Genomic DNA, 20378 nt, shown 5'->3' with positions numbered 1-20378 from the left:
TCCACTGAGATGGCCAAAACCAACTCTTGAGGGAGTCTATTCCACATTTTCACAGCTCTCACTGTGAAGAAACCTTTCCGTGTTTGGAGATTAAATTTCTTTTCCTCCAGACGTAAAGAGTGCCCCCTTGTCCTCTGTGATGACCTCAATGTGAATAGCTCTAGACCGAGTTCACTATATGAACCACTGATGTATTTATACATGTTGATCATATCCCCCCTTAATCTCCTCCTCTCAAGAGAGAATAAATTCAGTTCCTCTAATCTTTCCTCATAGCTGATCTCCTCCATGCCTCTTATCAGTTTAGTTGCCCTTCTCTGTACTTTCTCCAGTTCCCCAATGTTCTTTTTGTGAATTGTTGCCTAAAAATGAACTGCATATTCCAGATGAGGTGTTACTAATCATTTGTACAGGGGTAAAATGATATCTCTCTCTCTGGAGTCTATACCTCTTTTAATACAAGAGAGGATTTTGCTCGCTTTAGAAACCGCAGCTTGGCATTGCATGTCATTATTAAGCTTGTGATCTACCAGAACTCCCAGATACTTCCCTACCATTGATTCCCCCAGTTGTACTCATGAATTAAATATTTCAATATATAAACGCTATTATGGGGATAATTCCCAGGCCTGTATTTTTGGAAAACCTCTGCCACTATCATTGGCTATTTTTGAGAAAATTGAAACAGAAATGGGCAATGGGAAATGGGCAATTAGAGGAACAATGCTTTAAGCAGCACATGCAGAGATTATATTTACTGTAACTGGACATTTCATTAAATCATAGAAATAAAAGGAAGTCACAAGTTGATTGTGTTACAAAAAGTCTTGTAACTGCTGTAAGCTGTTCCCTTCCCAATACTACTACTTCTTTATTTGTGCTAGATTTGCCAATAATGTCCATAGATTTTGACAGATGAGGAGACAAATAAACATAAATTGTTCTTTTTTCTGCTGGAAAAAGTCACTAGCCCTGCTATCCTAGGCACTGGCTCTAGAGTGTTTTGTAGTAAACTGCAGTCCTAGGGAAATTTCTATTTGCCTTTAGTAAACCATCCCAACTGTATTAACTATGCTCTTATTTAACAAATGGTATATGTTTAACTTTATATACATCTATCTATCTAACATTATGCACATCTACTGTATATACCTATCTATCTATCTATCTATCTATCTATCTATCTATCTATCTATCTATCTAAACTGTTCAAAAAAAATTTAAGGAACACGTTTTAATCAGAGTATAGCATCAAGTCAATTAAACTCCTGGGATATTGGTCTGATCAGTTAAGTAGCAGAGTGGGTTGTTAATCAGTTTCAGCTGCTTTGGTGTTAATGAAATTAACAACAGGTGCACTAGATAGGCAAAAATGAGACAACCCCCAAAACAGGAATGGTTTTACAGGTGGAGGCCACAGATATTTTTCCCCTACTCATCTTGTTTGACTGTTTTTCACTAGTTCTGCATTTGGCTAGGGCCAGTGTCATTTTTGGTAGCATGTGGCGATATTTGGACCCTACAGAGTTTGCACAGGCAGTCCAACTTCTCCAGAATGGCACAGCAATACATGCTATTGCTAGAAGAATTGCTGTGTCTCAAGACCATGGAGGAGATTCCAGGAGACAGGAAGTTACTCTAGGAGAGCTGGACAGAACCAGAGAAGGTCCTTAACCCATCAGCAGGACTGGTATCTGCTCCTTTGTGCAAGGAGGAACAGGATGAGCACTGCCAGAGCCCTACAAAATGACCTCCAGCAGGTCATTGGTGTGAATGTCTCTGACCAAACAATCAGAAACATAACTTCAAGAGGGTGACCTGAGGACCTGACGTCCTCTATTGGGCCCTGTGCTCTCTCTCTGGCACCATAGAGCCCAATTGGCATTTGCCATTGGCATGTCTGCCACTGGCGCCCTGTGCTTTTCCCAGATGAGAGCAGGTTCACCTTGAGTACATGTGACAGATGTGAAAGGGTCTGGAGAAGCCATGGAGAACATTATGCTGCCTGTAACATTGTTCACCTCTACTGTTTTGGTGGTGGGTCAGTGATGGCCTGGGGAGGCATATCCATGGAGGGACGCATAGACCTCTACAGACTAGACAATGGATGGCACCCTGACTGCCATTAGACATTGGGATGAAATCCTTGGACCCATTGTCAGTTCCTACACTGGTGCAGTGGGTCCTGGGTTCCTGGGTTCCTCCTGGTGCACGACAATGCTTGGCCTCATGGGGATAGAGTATGCAGGCAGCTCCTGGAGGATAAAGGAATTGATAACATTGAATGGCCCTCATGCTCGCCTGACCTAAATTCAATAAAACAGCTCTGGGATATCAGTTTTCAGTCCATCCGACGCCACCAAGTTGCACCTCAGACTGTTCAGGAGTTCAGTCTTGCCCTGGTCCAGATCTGGGAGGAAGAACCCCAGGACACCATCTCATTAGGAGCATGCCTCAATGCTGTCAGGCATGTATACAAGCACGTGGGGGCCATACAAACTACTGAGTACCATTTTGAGTTGCTCCAATTAAATTTCAACAAAATGGACTATCCTGCTGCATCATTTTTTCACTTTGATTTTTGGGGTTTCTTTGAATTCAATTTGTAGGTTGATAATTTTCATTTCCATCAAACAATGGGGCATCATTAAGTTTATAACACATTACCCAGTCCATATCAGTATAGATATCTAGCATGATATTATTCCCCCATTGAGATCTGATGTGTCTTCAAAGTGTTCCTTTAATTTTTTTTGAGCAGTGTATCTATGTATCTATCTATCTATTGCTATCCAAATGTAAAAATACATGTTGTAGATAGAAGGTTTTAGTAAGGTATTTATTCAGTATGACATGAAAGGACAGTATTGGAATAAAGTAATTATTCACACTATCATATTCAGTATATGATGGACTTCTTCCTACCAAAGGGAAAATCTTGCTTCCTAAAGGATTTCTTTGTTTGACCTTTGTAATTATTCCTGTTTAATCTTTTTTCGTAGTTGCTTCTTTTTTTTTTTTCTAAAACTCTAACACTCTCTCCAGTGTATTAAGCAAGTGAGTGAAATTGATGACTAGAAAGCCTGTGGTCTTTATTATGATGAATGGCTTTCACTGCTAAAGCTTTTATTGTCTGTGATTTGAGGAGAAGGGGAAACTGATTTATCATGGCTGACTGTCATAGAGTTTAATACAGTTATAAATCCTGACGTCACTGACTGCTGGTCAAAGGCAGGCAAATGCAGGTGGCCACTTGCCCTTCAACCTCTGTTTGTATAATTGGTATGGATTGTATAAAGTATCACTATTATCACTAATATTAACACATGTTTATTTGTAATAATATACTTTTGACGAATCCTAATCATTATATAATTACATATATTACTAGATATGTAATGATTTTATTTTATTTTTAAAATGAAGTATATTTAAATTTAACTCCAGACAGATGTAAAAGACACAAATTAATGCAGCTCCATATTCATTAATAAATTGGTCCATATATATTTTTAAATGTTAGCAGTAAATGTACCTGAAATGGTCCTGGTATCCGGCACTTGCTATCTATACAGCTGAACTTAGACTGGGAGAGAGAAAAGCAGTAGCACAAGGTGCCAATCAGTTGTGGGTTCCTGAAAGCCAGAGTGAAGATTAAGGCTGTGAATGCAGTGGAGATTACAAGCATAGAGATTACATAGAGAAGGCTTGATCGATGCAGCTGAGATGCAGTGAAGGCTGCAGGTGCAGCAGAGACTGTGGATTCTGCATAGGCTGTGGAGTTAGCTAAGGTGCAAAGGGGCTGCAGGTGTATTGGGGGTACAGATAGATTCCTTGGAGACTGTGGGTGAAGCAGAGCTACAGCAAAAAATGTGGATCCAGCAGAGGTGCAGCACAGGCTAAGACTGTGGGTGTTGTGGAAGCAACTGAGGTGCTGCAGATATTGTGTATGTAGAAGAGGGCAGCGGAAATGCAAGGGTGGCTGCAGCAGAGACTGTGGCTGCTGCAGAGTCTGACGGAGAACAAGCTTTGATAGCTCAGGCACGCAATAGACACTAAAGTAGCTTTGACAGTTGATGGAAAGTGATAGACAAAATTCAGTAGCAGGAGAAGTGTGGACATCCCACTTGAGTTCACAAGCAGATTACAATGATGTAGCCACAACACCCTGGGTAAAACTCTGGGTGACCACAGCCAAGGAAGATAGAGGAGATGCTGGCACTGGAATGGGGAAGGTAAATAACTGTGGCATCCTCCGTAGGTTTTCTCTATGAAGAAAATAATTATTCATTATTGCCTTTCAAACCTAGAAAATGTAACATATTGTTTCAAGTAAATGTATGTCTCTTGGATTAGAAAATACCTTATCCAGATCACTGAAAGCAAACCTTTCAGCCATTTTAAACTAATGAAAATATAAATCCTGTCTAAAACCACCGACCTTAAGTAGTCTGCTATTACCTGTTAGCCAAAAATCACCTCCTGGTTTCACTTTGTTACCAAGAGGCTTAACCTCTCCAGCTGCTAAACCCTGCTCAAAGGATGTAGCTCCAACCACTTGCTTTCCACCAGGCAACCAAAGTGATTTAGTGCCAAACAAGGGTACATTAATACGCAAAGGGCAGCAGATGGATTATAGTTTAGTTCCAAAGTTGTGGAAGCTGGAAAAGTCAAGCCAAAGAATTAAAATATAAAATCAAAGCCAGGAGGGTGCATTGAGGCCACCTCTGAAGTGTTAATAGAAGATAATAGGTTGGCTTTAAGATCCTTGGTGGTATAAAGGTATACATTTTGTAATGAAGTATGATAAGATAGCTCATTGCTAAAGACAAAGCCATAAGAAATATAGCATAATTTAAATTTTTAAGGTGTATATTTTCTAGTGATGCATTTTCTTACAATACTAATAGCATGTTGTAACTAAAAAAATAAGTAAGTAATATAAATGAGCAACACAGGATTCTGGGTTCATTCCCATTCTCATAAGGAGTGCTTTGTGCATGAAGGACTAATATAAAATAAATGTAGATAGTAAGTGTCTCTGGGGCAAGGATTATTGGTTCTGAGTTTTTGTAAAGAACTGTATAAATTATTGGCACAAAATATTGCAAATAAATACCATTTCTGAATATGAGCCTGGGTTCACACTGATGCAGTGCGGCACATCGCATGTGATTCACACAGGAACATTTTGTATGGCTCAAATCGCACCACATCCGCACCAAAAAAGTGCAGGACCCTTTTTTTGTCTGCACTAGAATTGGATCGCATGGATGTTCACACCCATGCGATCCAATTCTGCACATCCCACCGTGTTTTACAAACTGATTTACAAATTGATTTTGGGGTGTTGTTAACTTAAAATACACACCTGCAGTGGTTTGTATGAACGGGGTGTAATTATGAAAATTGCACAGAAACCGATACGAATTCCGCACTGCAACAGTGTGAACCTGGCTTACTTTAACTGAATACATGCTTTCTTTGACATCTACAGTCAAAGATATTAAAGGGGACTTGTGAAAAGAGAAATATGGCAGTTACCATTGCTGACCCCGCTGGCTTTAACTCCTTTCTATCTCAATCAACCTGGAAAATTTGCCAGGTAACTAGTATTCTTTAGAAGATCATCAGTGATAGCCTACATATTTTTATGATGACTATTGTGCATTGAGTGCACTAGTAAGTGGCATTGGCCAGTTTTGCTATTATTAACTTCATTTAGTTAGCTTCCAATGTATCAGATAGTTATAGAGGAATTACGATTTCAAATTACAGAAATGAACTGATGCTGCTAGGTAAAACTAGAAGTAGGTAACAGAAATAAAGCTTTGGGGTCTTGAAAAGTGAAAAGAGAATTTCAACTGTGCACCTTTCTTATGCCATTATGAAAAATAAATCATCCCTGATCTAGCGCTTAACTGGTATTTCAGTTTTACACGTTTCACTGAATTAAAGGCTCAGTCACCATTTACAGGGTGAAATGCATCTTAGCCATAAACTGTAATGAGCATGGACTTTTTGGTGTGTGCAGAAAGTGTCCTATATTGAAACTTAATCGATCATGTTTTGAATCCAGGAAGCAAGACTGACAAGACCATTGACTTTGAGGCTCAGGAATATTGCAGTCCTCTAGAAGGGTCATGAAAGTCAGTCTGGGGACATCTTGCTCTTTAGCACACCCTGAATGACATCCTCTCTCTGAATTTTATTTGTGCATCTGTGCCATCTGGCAGCACTGGAGTATAGCTACACTGTAGTGCCACTCCTCCCATCAATCTATTCAATGATTAAATCTTGCTCAGTGTCTGAATGTTAGTATCTAAACCAGTATTGGTGAACTTTGGGTCCTTAGACCTATGTATCCTGTTTATGGCTAACCATGAACTCCCTATCTGTTCCTGCTCACATGGAAGACAAATATTTTTGAAATACATTTTAAAAATATTCCTCCCAAATATATTGACATATATTTGAAATGCTACAATTTTGACCATATTCATTATATTTCAATATATATATATATATATATATATATATATATGTGTTTACTGTATGTTGAAATGCATTTTTATTACAAAATATATGTAAAAATATATGTTAAAGTTACTTTCTTTATATGTTAAAGACAATTTTTACATATATTTGTAAATGCATTTCACAAATGTAGATTTGTATTTTTAAAGACATACAGTATATTTGAAATGTATTTTTAAAAAATATTTTTCATATATTTTGTAATAAAAAAGCATTTCAACATACAGTAAACACACAAATATATATATATATATATATATATATATATATATATATATATATATATATATAAATATATTTTAAAATATATTGAATATGGTCAAAATTGTAGCATTTCAAATATATGTCAATATATTTGGGAAGAATATTTTTAAAATATATTTGACGTGTTCCTGGACCATGCTTGTATACTATCAATCCTGACCTTCCTCCTATCCTAATCTAATAGTTTACTACTTAACTTTGGCCCTACATATACTGTCAACTGTCTCTCCAGAGGACCTCACTCTAGGAGTCGCACATAGGAGCTGCAAAATCAGTGGGCAATGTTATGACCAAGTGCATTTGGAACCTGTGTGAGAGCTTCTTGCACAAAAAAGTCTAATATGGTGGAAACTAATGCCAGATTCTCACACATTATTTTTTACTAAAGCTTCACAGATAAATTATTCTCTATTAGCTGGAACAGGAAAACTGTCTACTTGCACTCCAAATTACATTTTATTCTGAGTCAAAGTAAATACACAACATTTCATCTTACATAGGGAAAAATAAAGAATGACATTTTACAAAAATAACACAATACATACCCTTTAATGGATAAGTTAACCTTTCTTAACATGTTACATGTTACACCCATATTCAGGGTGTAACATGTAACATGTTATGAACAGACCGGCCCCTGCTCCTCCCTGCTCCCCGTTGTGATAGATAGCGGGGAACCTTCTCCTCCTTGCTGGCTGTCACAATTTTTTTTTAAATTCGGCTGTGCAGGGCTCCGACCGCATCATTCATTGACAGTGTTCTGTGAATAAATGAACTACAAGTCCTGACAGCCTTAGCGGCTGTCAGGTTGTAGTTCACAATTTACTATCATGGCACTGTGGAGCTCCATGGTAGTTCATTGATTCTTCCTGTCAGTATATCTGCTTGCTCGTACATCCTGTGCGGGCAAGCAGGTATACTGACAGGTCTGCATGGCATTAGTGGTCTGCTGATCGCTGGTGCAATGCTTTACAAGCTCCTAACACAAAAAATTAATAAATGCAAATTTTTTTACCTGCAAAAAAATGTGCATTTATTAGTTTTGTAAAAAGGTGAACTTATCCTTTGATATATATTCTCTGTCCCTTTTGCGATAGCATTCAGGGGTTAGAAATTAAATGGATCATTATGTTTTTTATATCTTTTCATTTATGTTGAGAATTTGTATTCCATGATGAAATATATGCATTATACATAATCTAGTGTTTGTGTGCCTGATGGTGATGTGTCATTGAGTTAAGGATATCTTAAAGCGGAGGTCCACTCACGCTGTCAAAAAAAAAAGTCAGCAGATACAAAAACTGTAGCTGCTGACATTTAAAAAACAGCCACATACCTGTCCCTTGGTCCTGCGGTATGTCCCCTGCAGCCTGTTTCACCGGCCGTCCTGTAATCCAGGAGGCCGGCATCTTCAGTGTGGGCACCCGGCTGTGATAGCTTGCGGCTTCACATCCGGGTACCCACTGTGCATGCGCGAGTAGCGCTGCACTTCGTGAATGGTCCTGTAGTCTTCTGGGACTTCCAAAAAGACCACAGGGAGGGAAGAAACCTTCCGCTTCCGATTGCCTAGGCGATCGAACCGGAAGTGGGAGCGGGTACCCATCAAATTTGGGTACCCGCACCCCCCTGCCCCCCAAAGGTGCCAATCCTTAATGGGGAGTGGGGGAGCAGTTATTACAGTGCAACTTCCCCTTTTGAGTGTAGCTCCGCTTTAAAGGAATGTAAATCCAAGAACAAAATTGTAGTATATTGCAGCCTACTAGTCTATGACTGCATTATTTATTCAGTCTTTTTTCTTTTATATACACTAGGTGATCCTGCCAATAATGCACTTTGTGTGTTTTTTGCAGGAGGCCAACACTTATTCACTGTACTGTATCTATGTAGGAGCACCCAGGATAGGAAGAATGTTAGGACTACATAACATCTCCTCTTCTCACCTCCTTAACATGGGGAGTGTTCTGTAGTCTTGAGATGTGAACAGGGCAAGGCTGATTGCAATACTTGAGGTCACATTGGGAAAGCCTGTAAATGTGTTCATTGATACTTAGAGGTCTGATACTGAGAGTTCAGCTGTGCTAAAGTATAACTGATCTATTCTGAGTAGATTCTGATCTGTGATAGAATTCCTTTTGCAGCTGATCATGTAGTATATAGTAAATAATGGCAAGAAAAATCATACGCACTTCGCATAACAACATATTTACACACAGAAGATGCCTGTTATTCAGGAAAACAGCGGCCATGTTGTTTTCAACAAAAATGGCTGATGATAATACAGTATGATAGGGTATAGAATCTTAACTTAAATGCTATGGGTAGCTAAACTATGGACAGTGTTACTTTTGTTCTAGTCCAGTAGATGCCTTTTGTAGAAATTACAAGAGCAACTTTATTCTGGGCCCTGCTGTGTTTCTATTATGAAAAGTATTGCTTTCTTTTCTAAAGACAACAACAATAGAGGTGAGTGCATTGCCTCTGCCTGTGCTAGAGCACCGATCAAGCCACATGAGATCTCATTTTAGGCATAATGTGCATCGAAGGACAAAATTAGATTGAGGAGTAAATGGAGCCTAAAATCTCCGAAGCTTTATCCATCAAGAAACTGCCACCCTGCAAAGTTTAAATTCTACGTCCTCCATCACACAATCTCACTCTAGATACTGTAGTTTTATGAAATGATCATACAATACTTTTAAATCTTTGCTCAAGAGGAGATGTTAAATCTGACTCATGTAATATCTAATGAATTTAATTTTCTCTTTCTCAAAATGTAATTTAGAGCTTCCCAGGTATGTAAAGGTGAAAACTGAAAGTCATGTACCGTCTGTTTTGCTCACCATATACGTCTTCTATAGACCTACCAACTGTTGTGTCATGCAAAAGCCTGCCTGATTAGATACAGAGTGTTTAGATAGATTAGGTAGACTCTCATATTACATAGTTTTGGTAATTATCAAGTTAATTGTACAGAGATTGTATATTCAGATTGTAACATGCATGCTTGGCCCAGGGGCGGACTGACCATTTGTAAACTCGGGCACTGCCCGAGGACCCGGGGTTCAGTAGGGGGCCCCATGAGATGCCCTTGGTACCATTTTCATAGGCTTTTTTGAGTTTGGGCAAGGACACAGGGGCCCCATGATCCCCTATTGCCCGGGGGGCCCCATGAGCTGTCAGTCCGCCCCTGGCTTGGCCATAGAGCTCAAGTTGCCCAGTAGCAGAGGTGGCCTGAGTCAATAGAGGATTGTTAGACAGCTATGGCATTAAAAGCACCAGCAACAACTGGTGTGCAATCATATTGTCAACAGGCAGATGGCAAGCAGGTTGAAAACAGTTCAGATAGCAAGGTCAGTAACTTAGAGAGGTGGGATATGGTGGCAATTCAAATAGCGTGATTGGTAAGAAGCAACATTTGGGTCAAATAGACAGGTACAAGAGAAGAGCACACCAGTGTGGAAACTCTATCACCAGTCCAGAGCTTTTGGAGTTTAAATAGTGTGCTGCCTCAATGCTGGCCACTGAGCTTAGAGGGAACAGTGCAAGCTTGGCTGCATCTGTTGGCTGGTGCAGTATACTGTTAGTTGGAAGCAGGAATCTGCTGGAGCATAGACTTACAGGTGCTCCAAACATTGCCTTTACAAAGTTTTTCATTTATAGTTTATCTAACAAGAGCATGGAATTGTGTTGTGGTATGTGTCATGGTTGCAAATTCTGCTGAAAGTGTAACTCTGAGCACACCCTTTTTATTAGTTTTGAATAGAGTGAAAGGTCAGACAGTCTGTCACGTGTTTATTGGTGTCAGTTTCCCCATTGGGGAGGTTTGTACTGCTGACCATTGTTGCATAAAAATAAAGTGGGGAGAAATCCAACATTTGAGAGTTATCTTAAAACAGATAGCTGTCTAAGAGGGGAAAATTTCCTTTCTTTGGGAAATACTGTCTAACTTTTTATCCTTTCTCTGGGACAGGAAGCGAATAGAAATTCACTATTCTTAATTTGTATATAACAGCTTCATAAATAATTAATACTTTATATTAGTTAACAATTAGGGACATTAGGTCCTGCACACTGCAAACTGAAGATACTATTCAAAGTTTTCCATATTGTATATACTGTATATTATTGATTATTGTGCAATAGTATTAGGACCAGGAGCAAAACATTTATATTACACCTTTTCAATTTACTGGGTGCGTTGGAACAAACTTCAATGTATGTGTACAGTTGGTTGTTGTTCATACCTGTGCGCTACATTGACATGTGATGCAGTTCTGGTTTTTAGTGCACCAACTCCTGTTGCAGACCCTATTGTTGACAACTGTAGCATAGGAAAAAAACATGTAACCTGCACTTTGGCATGTTTCCAGTGCATGGTAACCAGCCCTATCTACAGCAATCTCAATATTGCATTGGCTGACAGAACCTAACAAAGTAGCGCAAAATGCATGAAAACTTACATAAACATGGAAACATGCACACAGAGAGTTGTGGCCCCCAGACCTACTGACAGGTCATTTCATCTTTTAAGAAAAAAACTTGAAGACACTTTTGGGACTAGCCATTTATTTATTCTGGAAGTTGAAATGTATTTACATATTTTATGTATTTAATTAGAAAGTGACTTTTTATTTTGCAGTACTTTCCAGGGACCATTGAACCATCTGCATCAGGCCATATCCCAATGGAGCTTTTAATCTAATGTTACTCAAACAGCCATACATAACATATAAATACCCTCTAGAGTCATTTTTTTAACAGAAATAAATTAACCCATTAGTATGTTTTTGGATTGTGGGATAAAAATCACAACATGACTGAGATGGTTGACATGACTTCTTGTAGTCTTAACCAGGGGTACATCGGACAAGGTAGCAACAAAAGAACACAACTGGGGGACAGTTGTCACTTTATAGCAGGATGTGCCTGAACAAGAATATTAATCGCATGATAAACAGATATTATTTGAATGAAAGCTATGGATTTAAAACAACTTTAAACTAACAGGTTTATGCGTGTTTGAGCTTACTGAATGGATTTAGATACACTTTGAGAATGCAGAATACCTCCTAGGGCTCTTTAATTTCCATTGCACCAGACTACCACACTGCTTATAACTCTGTGGTCTGCAAACATCATTTCAAGAGTCTTTTGAATATATAGGTTGGGTACTATCAATTTCTCTTCTTGTGCTACACCATAGAAGTTGTACGCTGCAGAACCATGACTGCAACCAAAAGTTTCCTAATTTCACTTCATTTGAAAAACGTATTTAGGACTCAGATTGTTGTTCAGTTAATGGACTTTCTGACTTTAGCATTAGCAATTCAGTGATTGGATTCTCTTGTTACCTAACTGCTCTTTGCTGTGTGTATTCAAGCTTTTCCTTTCAAGAAGAATTAGGTGCCCCTGCCATCTGTTGTTCAGCCTGAAAAATACAAGACAACCATCAACAATATTAATAAATGTAATAGATGGTGAGAATTTTAGCAAAATACCTTGGGTAGACTTTGCCCATATCAATCATGTCCTTTGTTTCCATATAAGCGGAGCATTTTTTCGCTTTTATTCAGCTATTGATAGACTGATGGAAACTGATCCATGTATTCTAAAAAACGTATTGTACTATATTTATGGTATAATTATTCAGTAAGTAAAATTCACTGTCTTGTTTCAGTTAACTAATTGTGCGGCTTGTGTTGTAAGGAAACAAAAAGATATCCTTACAGTTATAGTGTCATAAGAATTAAAGGTAGATATTGTCTCATCATGCATACTCTGCAGGTTTTATTCACTGCGCACTCGCTGATTGTAATCTAACAACATGGGCATTTCAATTTTATGTGACGTGCTTGGCTTATTTTACTGCATATTGGAAGGCAAAAAAGCTTGTGTAAAGGGTTTCCAGTAAGACATGAAGAAACGTTCTAATATGTTCTTTGCCAGTTTGTACTTATACATTTATTTCCAAAATCATGCCCGGGAAATGCTACAACTTGGGAGATAATTTCATTGCACCTTTGCTAAGTCAAATTTCATGGTTTGAGTAACAGATTACAGACCTACTGAATTTCTTTTTTTTTTCTTCAAATCACAGGGGATGTCTAGAATCATAGTTTTAACTACACATTCTCTAGACTGACAATTTCAGGCAGCCGCTTAAACTCAATATATAATTGAGCTCTGCTTACAAATACTTAATTTAAGGTTTGTTCTGCCTGACCCAAATGCCCTCTGTGAATGCCATGCCTTATTGATTTCATGCCCACACCTGTGGCATTACCTAGTTCATACAACAGACAGGAGCCATTCAGATATAACATGGCGAAGACTAATTAAGTAAACATAATTGTTATAGATTGACCATGTGCCACCTTTGCCATGCATTCAATCAATTGGAAACAGCATTTGAAGGAATAAAATTAATTCCTATTTTATCTAGTTATATGGAAGAAATATGTACCGTATCTTTCGCTCCAAAAGACGCACCTGACCATAAGACGGTTCTAGATTTTAGAGGAGAAAAACAAGAAAAAAAATATTCTGAACCAATGGACTGCAGACATAGTACAGGAAATTACCAGAGACTGCAGACACAGTACAGGAGATGACCAGAGACTGCAGACACAGTACAGGAGATGACCAGAGGCTGCGGACATAGTACAGGAGATGACCAGAGACTGCGGGCATAGTACAGGAGATGACCAGAGACTGCGGACACAGTACAGGGGATGACCAGAGACTGCGGACGCAGTACAGGGGATGACCAGAGACTGCGAACACAGTACAGGAAATGACCAGAGACTGCGGACACAGTACAGGAGATGACCAGAGACTGCGGACACAGTACAGGGGATGACCAGAGACTGCGGACACAGTACAGAGGATGACCAGAGACTGCAGACACAGTACAGGAGATGACCAGAGACTGCGAACACAGTACAGGGGATGACCAGAGGCTGCGGACATAGTACAGGAGATGACCAGAGGCTGCGGACATAGTACAGGAGATGTGCAGAGACTGCGGACATAGTACAAGGGATGATCAGAGACTGCGGACATACTACATCATATAAAGTCCCAACAGGGCCCCTCCACCCAGAATATCAAATGATCTGACACCATACATCAAAGAAAAGGGCTACAACTCCCAGCATCTGTCATTTTTAACTTACAGAAGGCAGGCTATAGAAGGCAGGGGGCGCACTAACTAACTGAGCTTCGAGGACAGGCCACACCAGCAGATAGGACCGGACTGCAGAGCAGGGAGTGCAGTAACTATGGTACATGCACATGCCAGGAGCAGGGGAAAGGTCCGTGGACAGGCCACGCCTGCAGGGCGGACCGGACTGCAGAGCAAGCCTGCTGGGTTCGGCGAGGGGACTGCCTGCTATGAAGAGCTGCAGGGACAGGCCGCTGAGACAGGGGGCTCAGATAAGGTAGGGTGAACTTTGGGGACAGATTGCAGTGGGATGGGACAGCCGCTGGCCCTAACACGGCGGTGGTGACAGGTGGAGGCCTGGTTAGTATTCGCTCCATAAGACGCACAGACATTTTCCCCCATATTTTTTGGGGAAAAAAGTGTGTCTTATGGAGCGAAAAATATGGTATTTTCCAGTCTACAAAAATTAGAAATACTGTACTTTACTTTGGTAGCTTTAGTCACAGTTATTATAGCCAGGTTACACTAACATATACAAAGTAGCTTCAGTCACAGTTATTATAGACAGGTTACACCAACATTTACAAAGATGCTGGAGAGTTTCATAATGGTAAAAATCCAGATATCGTTTAGCTTTTTACAATGTAGCTTAAACTGCTGAATTCCTTCATCTTAGGCTGCACTATCATTTAAATTTAAGTTTCAGAAAATATAATTTTAAAATGTGTGGTAGATGACTTTTCTACTACTAACATACAACAACTTTGGAGTACAGGCCTGTTACATATGGAAGTAAAAAATGCGGAGTTTTTGACTGATCTGAAATGAGATGCATTGTTGTCTATGGGACATTACACATACATCAAGTAGATCAGTAGTATAAATTGAATACACTGCAGCCTCTTGCACATGGTACTGATGTTTGAGCATGAACAATGCAATTTCAGATGTTTGTTTAGCCCATATTCACAGGTACTTGTGTTCGTATTTGCGTATGCGTGTTTACATGCACAATACACTCCTATGGAAATCCATTAATATTTATGGTCATTTGCGTATTGGCACAAAATACTGACCTGGAATGCAGATTTTTCTATTTTTTTTTTTTAACTCAAGAATACACAGCGCTTGTTTATTTGTCTTTGTGTACAAACACATTGTAAAAATGGGCTGCATTTAAGATCAGTAGAAAATCCCCTCTGTACTGAACTTTTTCAAGCTGCAGTATGCAAGAAGTTGAAAACGAAAGTAGAAATTTTTTTATTTGAGTGTCGGAATTTACTCACCTGTTTACTCATTTAGGCCCCTTGCACATGAGCTTCATAATTTACTGATATTTAATCAGGAACTTGTGACTCCCTTGACTCCCTTGTGCAAGGAGCCACAATGCTGACAATGAAGAAGAATTTTACACGTCTATTCTCATCTATATGCTTACACGCCTTTACTCGCCTATACTCAACATTATTCAAGTCTTTACATGCAGTTTTTGGCCCCTTTCATATGAGCATCACAAGTTCCTGAGTAAACATCAGTAAATTATGAAGCCCATGTGCGAGGGGTCTTATTGTGTCTGAAAAGAATACACTATATATTTCATAAGCTGAACACAAAATTGAATCCTTTACTGCCAATTAGAATTTTCTTTGCTTAATCCATACCAAGACAAGGGAAATCATTTTGTCTGTACTTTGCTCATTGGGTTGATTTATTGAATAAAAAGGTGTTCCAAAGTTGAACCTTTGAAGTATCAAGCTACCATGTTCCCAGATGCCCACCAGACATGCTCTACGTTAGGTAAAAAATGTGCATTATTCATGAGTTTTTATGCAAACCACACTTATTAATACAAAAGCCATTTTGCCTCTGAGACAGGTAAGAAGTGCATTCTTCTCCTTCATATTATTGACTTTGGTAAATCTCCAGTCATATTACCTTCTTAACATTTCTGTCTTATGGCCTAGCTAAACATATTTTGTTCCTCCAATTACTATTCTATTCAGAATTGTAGGCTGGTTATCTTATCCACTTGGCACTTTATCCTACTAAGTACATTTTTTATGCATTAAGGTAGCTATAGACTGTAGCTGACAGTCAGAATGCACAGGCATTATCCAAATATCAGATGTCATTTTCTGCAGCTTTCTGCATAAACATGTACACTCAAGTTGCTCATGAATGCATCAGAAATGTTTGTTTATCCTATGAAATAGGGAGCAGCAAGCTGAAAGTAGGCACCTCCATTTATGATCTAACCCTGGGTAACCGATTCTGAAGAGACAAAGTTTTTAAATTTCATAGAATTTTTGCCCTGAGATTATCTGATACCAAAAACAGTCAGGTGTCAATAATGTAATGTCTATGCTTCTATGTAATGTCTATAATCTCTAGGCAAAACATTGTTAAAAATAATATACAAGAAAGCACACTGGTAAAGCAAATTCAATTGTGCTGTTTTTTTAATGTATTTAATCCCTTTATTTCCAACCAGCTTTCAAATATTTTTCAGTAAAACCAATGCAAGCTCTCAGTTTCAATTTCAGCGTGGCAGTTGGTAAACAATCTGAAAAGTATGTGTTTTGCAGACTCTCATTCCAGCATGCAGTTTAATGTATTTTTTCCAATTATCTTTTTTCATGCACCCCCCTATAACACATTTTCAACAATATTGCAGAGCACAAAAATAATGTCTTCTCCTGCCAAGTATATCAAGATATCCTGATATTCACACTGTGCAGTGATGACAAATGCATTGGCAGGGCTCACAGCTCTCAGGGAGATGTAAAAACATGCTTGGCATTTGTGAGACTTCGCATGGTGATTTGCTGTGTTTGATTCTCTAGGTCGTGATTTGGCAAGCACAACCCTCCCTGGGTACCCTCCGCACGTCCCCCCTGCCGGACAGGGCAGCTATTCTGCTCCCACACTGACAGGAATGGTGCCTGGTGAGTATTCAGTAACATTTGTACAAAATAGGATAAACTGCAAATCAGTTTAAAAATACTGAGTAAAAAAAAACCTTTTGCTACAAATCACATAGATGATTTTTATTTTATTAGAGTACTGCAAAGCTTTTTTCTGAAGCATTCCAGTTTGCAGCTCAGATGAAATGTCAGTACAAAGATTAAAAGTCCTTGGGATTTCACCTAATTTTAATAATTCTCATTTTATTTTCTGCTTCTCAATGCATCTCTAGAGGGAAAATAATATACTTAAAGCTCAACTCTAGACAAAAACCTAAATACGTACAGTTGCAAGAAAAAGTATGTGAACCCCTTGGGATTACATGGAGTTTTGCATGAATTAGGCATAAAATGTGCTCTGAACGTCATTTAAGTCACAACAATAGAAGAACACAGTCTGCTGAACATAATACTACACAAACATTAGATGTTGCCATGGTTTAATTGCACATAACATGTAAACATTCACAGTGCAGGGAGGAAAAAGTATGTGAGGCCCTAGCTTAATGACTTCTCCCAGAGCTAATTGGAGGCAGGAGTGAGCCAACCTTGACTCCAATCAGTGTGATGATATTGGATGTGTTGCTGACAGCTGTCCTGCCCTTAAAAAACACACACCTGTTTTGGGTTTACTGGTTTCAAGAAGCACTATCTGATGTGAACCATGCCTCGCAGAAAAGAGCTCTCAGAAGACCTACGATCAAGAATTGTTGACTTGCATGAAGCTGGAAAGGGTTACAAAAGTATCTCCAAAAGCCTTGATGTTCATGTGTCCACGGTAAGACAGACTGTCTACAAATGGAGAAAGTTTAGCACTGTTGCTACTCTCCCTAGGCGTGGTCGTCCTGTAAAAATGACTGCAAGAGCACAGCGCAGAATGCTGCATGAGGTAAAGAAGAATCCCAGAGTGTCAGCTAAAGACCTACAGAAATCTCTGGCACATGCTAACATTTTTGTTGACACATCTACAATAAGGAAAACATTAAACAAGAATGGAGTACATGGGAGGACACCACGGAGGAAGCCATTGCTGTCCAAAAAGAATATTGCAGCACATTTGAAGTTTGCAAAAGAGCACCTGGATGTTCCACAGCACTACTGGCAAAATATACTGTGGACAGATGAAACCAAGATTGAGTTGTTTGGGAAGAACACACAACACTATGTGTGGAGAAAAAAAGGCACAGCACACCAACATCAAAACCTCATCCCCATTGTAAAACATGGCGGAGGGAGCATCATGGTTTGGGGCTGCTTTGCTGCCTCAGGGCCTGGACAGATTGTTGTCATTGATGGGAAAATGAATTCCAGAGTTTATCAAGACATTTTGCAGGAAAACGTACGACCATCTGTCCACCAACTGAAGCTCCGCAGAGGGTGGGTGATGCAACAGGACAATGACCCAAAGCATACAAGTAATTCAACAAAACAATGGCTGCAACAGCACAGAATATGCCTTCTGGAGTGGCCCAGTCAGAGTCCTGACCTCAACCCGATTGAAATGCTGTCGCATGACCTTAAGAGAGCGATTCACAGCAGACATCCCAAGAATATTGCTACACTGAAACAGTTTTGTGAAGAGGAGTGGTCCAAAATTACTCCAGATTTTTGTGCAGGTCTGATCTGCAACTACAGGAAACGTTTGGTTGAGGTTATTGCTGCCAAAGGAGGGTCAACCAGTTATTAAGTCAAAAGGTTCACATACTTTTTCCTCCCTACACTGTGAATGTTTACATGTTATGTGCAATTAAACCATGGCAACATCTAATGTTTGTATAGTATTATGTTCAGCAGACTGTGTTCTTCTATTGTTGTGACTTAGATGACGTTCAGAGCACATTTTATGCCCAATTCATGCAAAACTCCATGTAATCCCAAGGGGTTCACATACTTTTTCTTGCAACTGTATATGAAAAATATGTGAACTGCCCAACCTGTCAAAAGATTTGGGTTTTGTGTTTTATACACCTCTGCTAAACAGGACAGCTAGGAGGATAACACCATTTTCTTAGTTAGAATTAAGGAATAAATTGAGGTCACCTTCCTGTCTGCAGGTTGCTGATTGGACAGGAAATGAGCAACAGCAACTGGATGGATAATCACCCTGTGCACTTTGTTCCCTCCTCCTCCCGGTGCTGTTCCTCCTCTCCACAGTCTCCAGCTGTCCAAAGGATTGTTTGTTATCCAGTATTAAGTATTTTCCATTAGGCAGCCATGTTATTGTTTAATTATAAAATAATGTAATCTTTGAATCCTTCAACAACTCATTTTGCAGTAACTTTCAACTGTCTATTAAGTGCATGCTTTGAATAAGTTTATTTAATTGAATAAGAGGTAATAAATGCTTGCTGCGTGCATCAATCTTATGTGAATGGAATTAAATGACTGATGTGCACTGCTATTGTTAAATTGTATGGAAAAGCATCGTTAGCTTTACCCTAGGAGTCCATCTAGTTTATTTAGTTGATCAAAAATCAAATAATTTTATAATTACACTGCAAATATAAGTTATGAAAATGTTTAAACTGTATTGATCTGTCAAAACCTAGTGCCTCATTTGGTACAGAAAACTGAAGTGTTTTTCCTACGGGAAGCAAGAATATTTGAGAAATGTAATATGAAGTAATTGTACTGGTTTTCTGAAGAAGCTAAAATAGTTACAGAAAAATTCATATATTTAGTAAATTACATCACAAATATTACAGTGTATATAAACTCAAAATATATTTTTGGGATGTTTGGCATCAACCTCAGTGTATATAGTTTTTTTTTTGGCCCAAACCAATTTTTTGTGAATCTACTATAAAGTTTTGCATTTGCAAATTCTGTCAGGAACAGCATTCCCTGGTTCCAGTTCAGAAAACTAAGCTGCTGTCTTTTGCAATTAGCAGGAAGGTTGTCAATTTGCTGTCCATAGTTGGCAGCCGGACAGGCTATCAGGTATGTAAGATAGGTGACCCAACAGCCAACTGAAGGTGGTTACATGGTAGGTGGACAAGGCTGCTGTTAATTGCTAAGAAGTGGATTAATGTTATCAGCCTGCAACACTGTTAAGTCTTGTGCGCACAAGATTTTGCATGCTTCAAATGGAAATTGCACTCCATTTCAAGTCATGGTTAGGGCCTCATTCTTGTCGGCGTACTGCAGTGTACACCCGTGTGAGGGCTGTGTTTACAAACATAGAGATACGCGGGTGCTCCGTGCATCCCCAAACACAAACAGTTTTCATTTGAGGTTGTTAACCTGCATGGATATCCGATTGGGAGCAGCAGCTTTGTCCATGCTACCAATGCATCTCAATTGACATGAATGGGACTGCCTGCTGGGACATGCCCAGAACACTTGTGCAACCCTGTGCGGATAAACGTGGCCCTTGCACAGTCATACACTGTAGTGCATCCATGTGAAAAACACCTGAAACAGGTGAACTGTAGGTCAAATGTACCTGCTAA

General features: G+C 39.2%; 1 protein-coding gene across 4 annotated transcripts in view; it reads left to right on the top strand.

The window, feature by feature from the left end:
- PAX5 (paired box 5) overlaps positions 1-20378 on the top strand; it is a 316202-nt gene that overhangs the window by 241531 nt on the left and 54293 nt on the right. For all 4 annotated transcript variants that reach the window (XM_089670900.1, XM_089670899.1, XM_089670897.1 and 1 more), the window contains one exon: positions 16807-16908. In XM_089670900.1, coding sequence (XP_089527026.1) covers positions 16807-16908 — 102 coding nt within the window. The remainder of the gene's footprint in view (positions 1-16806; positions 16909-20378) is intronic.

Source organism: Staurois parvus, unplaced genomic scaffold (genome assembly GCF_062004578.1).
Source record: "Staurois parvus isolate SC_StPar_1 unplaced genomic scaffold, SC_StPar_1.0 ptg000096l, whole genome shotgun sequence".
Taxonomy (NCBI): domain Eukaryota; kingdom Metazoa; phylum Chordata; class Amphibia; order Anura; family Ranidae; genus Staurois; species Staurois parvus.
This window is presented reverse-complemented; position numbering and strand designations above follow the sequence as displayed.